The 5,000-nt window shown below is 46.5% G+C and overlaps 2 protein-coding genes across 10 annotated transcripts in view; one reads left to right on the forward strand and one right to left on the reverse strand.

The window, feature by feature from the left end:
• ank3a (ankyrin 3a) overlaps positions 1 to 5,000 on the forward strand; it is a 103,924-nt gene that overhangs the window by 68,593 nt on the left and 30,331 nt on the right. For 4 of the 9 annotated variants that reach the window (XM_076978625.1, XM_076978627.1, XM_076978628.1 and 1 more), the window contains 2 exons: positions 2,082 to 2,184; positions 4,310 to 4,413. In XM_076978625.1, coding sequence (XP_076834740.1) covers positions 2,082 to 2,184; positions 4,310 to 4,413 — 207 coding nt within the window. Of the gene's footprint in view, positions 1 to 2,081; positions 2,185 to 3,470; positions 3,522 to 4,309; positions 4,414 to 5,000 lie in introns of all 9 variants that reach the window. The other 5 variants (XM_076978623.1, XM_076978624.1, XM_076978626.1 and 2 more) reach the window with 3 other exon arrangements.
• LOC143480792 (uncharacterized) overlaps positions 1 to 5,000 on the reverse strand; it is a 123,806-nt gene that overhangs the window by 3,426 nt on the left and 115,380 nt on the right. The gene's annotated exons all lie outside the window — the stretch shown is intronic.

A 5,000-nucleotide genomic window follows, 5' to 3' on the forward strand; every position in this document is an offset into this window, starting at 1 on the left:
TATTCCAGCTACACCCACATGTGACTGCACCGTGGTCTTTTGCCTTATTCCAGCTACACCCACATGTGCCTGCACCGTGGTCTTTTGCCTTATTCCAGCTACACCCACATGTGCCTGCACCGTGGTCTTTTGCCTTATTCCAGCTACACCCACATGTGACTGCACCGTGGTCTTTTGTCTTATTCCAGCTACACCCACATGTGACTGCACCGTGGTCTTTTGCCTTATTCCAGCTACACCCACATGTGCCTGCACCGTGGTCTTTTGCCTTATTCCAGCTACACCCACATGTGCCTACACCGTGGTCTTTTGCCTTATTCCAGCTACACCCACATGTGCCTGCACCGTGGTCTTTTGCCTTATTCCAGCTACACCCACATGTGCCTGCACTGTGGTCTTTTGCCTTATTCCAGCTACACCCACATGTGACTGCACCGTGGTCTTTTGCCTTATTCCAGCTACACCCACATGTGCCTGCACCGTGGTCTTTTGCCTTATTCCAGCTACACCCACATGTGACTGCACCGTGGTCTTTTGCCTTATTCCAGCTACACCCACATGTGACTGCACCGTGGTCTTTTGCCTTATTCCAGCTACACCCACATGTGACTGCACCGTGGTCTTTTGCCTTATTCCAGCTACACCCACATGTGCCTGCACCGTGGTCTTTTGCCTTATTCCAGCTACACCCACATGTGACTGCACCGTGGTCTTTTGCCTTATTCCAGCTACACCCACATGTGACTGCACCGTGGTCTTTTGTCTTATTCCAGCTACACCCACATGTGCCTGCACCGTGGTCTTTTGCCTTATTCCAGCTACACCCACATGTGACTGCACCGTGGTCTTTTGCCTTATTCCAGCTACACCCACATGTGCCTGCACCGTGGTCTTTTGCCTTATTCCAGCTACACCCACATGTGACTGCACCGTGGTCTTTTGCCTTATTCCAGCTACACCCACATGTGACTGCACCGTGGTCTTATACCTTATTTTGCACCTGCACTCTGTCCATGAAACTAGAGTCCATAATGTTTTTGTTGTTCAGATCTGCAGGGGGTGGAGGGCTGGGGGTGAAGAGAGGGAGAGAGAGAAAGGGATGGAGGATGAGAGAGAGAGTTTGAGGGAGGGAGGGAGGGAGGGAGGGAGGATGAGTGAGAGAGGTTGAGGGAGGGAGAGATGGGTAAGGGTTAAGCATGCGGGTGGACCGTCGGTCACTGAAGCACAGCAGGAGTTGCACTGCAGCACAGAGGAGGTAAAGGAGCAGTGACCAATGGTGGACGCTGAAATAGAACATCAGATGAGAGAGAGAGAGAGAAGGAAAGTCTGCCTTTTCATGTGAGTTGCTCGATAAAAAAACACACACACTGACACAGCAGAAGAACACAGAGAGAGAGAGTGAGAGGAGAGAAAGAGAGAGAGAGAGAGAGATGTGCTGTGTAGCTTCAGTGCTGTAGAATGCAGCAACCCTCAATCCTGCTGACTACTGCAGAACTCACACACTGTGTGTGTGTGTGAGAGAGAAAGAGAGAGAGAGAGTGAGTATGTGTGTGTGCGTGTGTGTTGAGGGGGTGCAGTGTGAGAAAAACTCTATTTAGGTTGCAGGTTTATAGAAACTAACACAGCTCTCACTGCACTGCTGCAGAATACACATGCGTGCACACACACACATAGTTACACTGATAAATACCCATAAGTCCATGCTGTGATTAGTCTGTCCTAGTGTGTAGCTGGGTTGACCACAGGCTTGCAGAAGCAGCACCATGCAGTAACACCACCTTTCTCCACCCGGCTCCTCCTCTCATCTGGAGCTGCCCTCTCTCCCTCCTGCCCACCCCACTCTCTCTCTTCTCTTCTCTCTCTTTCTCTCGTTCTTCCTCTCACACACACATCCTCTTGCGTGATCTCTGTCCCGGAGTGTAACTGAGCATCCCTGGAGGTTGCACACGCAGTAACGTTTGTGTGTTTGTTTTGTGTTCATGTTTGTTTGTCCTTGTGTGTGTGCTTTTCTGTGTTGCTCTGTGTGTGTTTGTTTGCACGTGTGTGTGTGTGTGTGTACGTGACTCTCTTACACACCCCAGTATGCACTCCTTTAGCTCGGAGAGATCAAACACTCTGAACAGAACATCGTTTGCCAAGGACAGCATGATGATCGAGGAGATCCTTGCACCAAATAAAGACACGGTGAGACACAAAAGCCCTTTTCAATATTCTGTGCTCTCTTCACCTTTACCTCTCTTCCTGTCTTTCTCTTCTCACTCTTCCTATACCTTAATCGGTCTTTTCCTCATCACTTCTTATACTGTTGCCTTTTAATCTTGTTAACCTTCCTACCTTTCTCTGTACACAACTCTTTTCAGGCTCGAAACACGCACACACACACACACACACACACGTTACTTAGCTTACTAAATTGATTTCCTTTAACCGGGAGAAACAGCAAAGTGGCCAATGCAATCTGGCCACCCCAATCCCCCCCATCCCCCCTGATATCAACCTATTGATCTGTATGTGTGTGTCTGTGTACGTTTGTGTGTGCACCTCTCCATGTATTTGTGTTTGTGTGTTGGGGGGGCTGTGTGTGTGTGTGTGTGTGTGTCGGTGTGTGCTCACGCAAGCATGTGTGTGCGTGTATTTAAAAATAACATAAGGCAGGAGACATCTCATACTGTGTTTATGTGCACCCCTAATCCTTCAGAGAATGGGTAACCAAAAGTGGACCCAATAATTACATTGGACCTTATAATTACACAGTGCAAGTAAAACAGTTAGCCCTGCAGCTAAGATTATTAACACTAAGTAAAGCACTTAGCACTGCAATTAAGATAAGACAGCATGTAAAGCACTTATTACTGCAGCTAAGATAACACTGCATGTAAAGCACTTAGCACTGCAGCTAAGATAACACTGCATGGAAAGCACTTAGCACTGCAGCTAAGATAACACTGGAAGTAAAGCAGTTAGCACTGCAGCTAAGATTATTAACACCAAGTAAAGCACTTAGCACTGCAGCTAACACTGGAAGTAAAGCAGTTAGCACTGCAGCTAAGATATTTAACACTAAGTAAAGCAGTTAGCACTGCAGTTAAGACTGCAGGTAAAGTAGTTATTCATCTAGTATCATTTTCTTCATGTAGACAGAAACAGTTTCTGTTTTCATTGTGACCCTATGGCCTGTGGTGGGGATGACCCTAGAGCAGAACCAGCCTTCTAGAAACAATGAGCTCAGATCTCACAGGACTGCTGTTGTATTGAATATGTGATAAGAGGCTGATGCACCAGCAGGAAGTCCATCAGTATCAGCATTTGACCAAAGGTTATAAGGTCACTTATGTATAATCACCAAGAAAAAAAATCCCTGTATTCTCTCTATATCTCTCTCTCTGTCCCGAGAGGCTAGAACTGAACAGAATGTCTTTCCATGTGTGTGTGTGTGTGTGTGTGTGTGTGTGTATTTGTTTCCTCTGAAGCTGCAGAGTGTTTTTAAAGATATCTCCTACATGGTGGACCCTCAGAATAAGGTAGAGACACAAACATGTGTCACAACCTTATCCATCTCTGTTTCTGTTTCTCCCATAATCAGTAACACACACAATCAGTCAAATGCACCTCCACACATGTACAGGGGTATCTGAACTGTGTGTGTGTGTGTGTGCGTGTACTGTTTTAAATAACATAAGGCTAGGGACGTCTCAGACCGTGTTAACTTTTTTAATCGTTCCTTTTTCCTCACATCCCACTTACTTTCGTTCCGTCAATCACCTCATGATGTGTATGGACCATGGACCTTGTCTGTGTTCTCTCTGTGTTCTGTCTCTGTTCTGTTTCTGTTCTCTCTGTGTTCTGTCTCTATTTTGTCTGTGTTCTTTCTCTATTCTGTCTGTGTTCTGTCTCTGTTTTGTCTCTATTCTGTCTGTGCTCTGTCTCAGTTCTCTGTGTTCTCTCTCTGTTCTGTCTCTATTCTTTCTCTATTCTGTCTCTGTTCTCTCTGTATTCTCTCTATTCTCTCCGTGTTCTCTCTCTGTTCTGTCTCTGTTCTCTCTGTGTTCTGTCTTTGTTCTCTCTGTTCTGTCTGTGTTCTCTCTATTCTCTGTGTTCTCTCTCTGTTTTCTCTATTCTGTCTCTGTTCTCTTTATTTCTTCACTGTCTGATGTTCCTCCAGTTATAAAGAGAAGCAGCTGAATTGTGGAAGTACTGAGTTGTCTACAAGCTAAAGGACTGTAACACAATCATACTCACGACGATCATTGTGGTTGTGTGTGTGTGTGCGTGCATGCGTGTGTGTGTGTGTGCGTGCGTGTATTTCCAGCATCTGACTGTCACACGTGACAATGAGTGTCTGAGGCGTTACAGCTGGACCCCAGACACAATGGACCACGCTCCCAACACTGTGTCAAGCCCCATCCACTCTGGGTAAGAGAAAGTGTGTGTGTGTGTGTGTGTGTGTGTGTGTGTGTGTGTGTCTGTGTCTGTGTTGTGTTTTTTTTCTTTACTAGTCATATATAGAGTAACAGAGTTGGTGGTACAATGCAGTGTATGAAGGCACAAAACATGAACATTTCAGCCCTGACCTCACACACGTAATCTACCTTACATTCACCCTGACCTCACACACGTAATCTACCTTACGTTCACCCTGACCTCACACACGTAATCTACCTTACGTTCACCCTGACCTCACACACGTAATCTACCTTACATTCACCCTGACCTCACACACGTAATCTACCTTACCTTCACCCTGACCTCACACACATAATCTACCTTACGTTCACCCTGACCTCACACACGTAATCTACCTTACGTCCACCCTGACCTCACACACGTAATCTACCTTACGTCCACCCTGACCTCACACACGTAATCTACCTTACGTCCACCCTGACCTCACACACGTAATCTACCTTACATCCACCCTGACCTCACACACGTAATCTACCTTACATCCACCCTGACCTCACACACGTAATCTACCTTACGTCCACCCTGACCTCACACAC

The sequence above is a fragment of the Brachyhypopomus gauderio genome, chromosome 17 (assembly GCF_052324685.1).
Source record: "Brachyhypopomus gauderio isolate BG-103 chromosome 17, BGAUD_0.2, whole genome shotgun sequence".
NCBI lineage: Eukaryota > Metazoa > Chordata > Actinopteri > Gymnotiformes > Hypopomidae > Brachyhypopomus > Brachyhypopomus gauderio.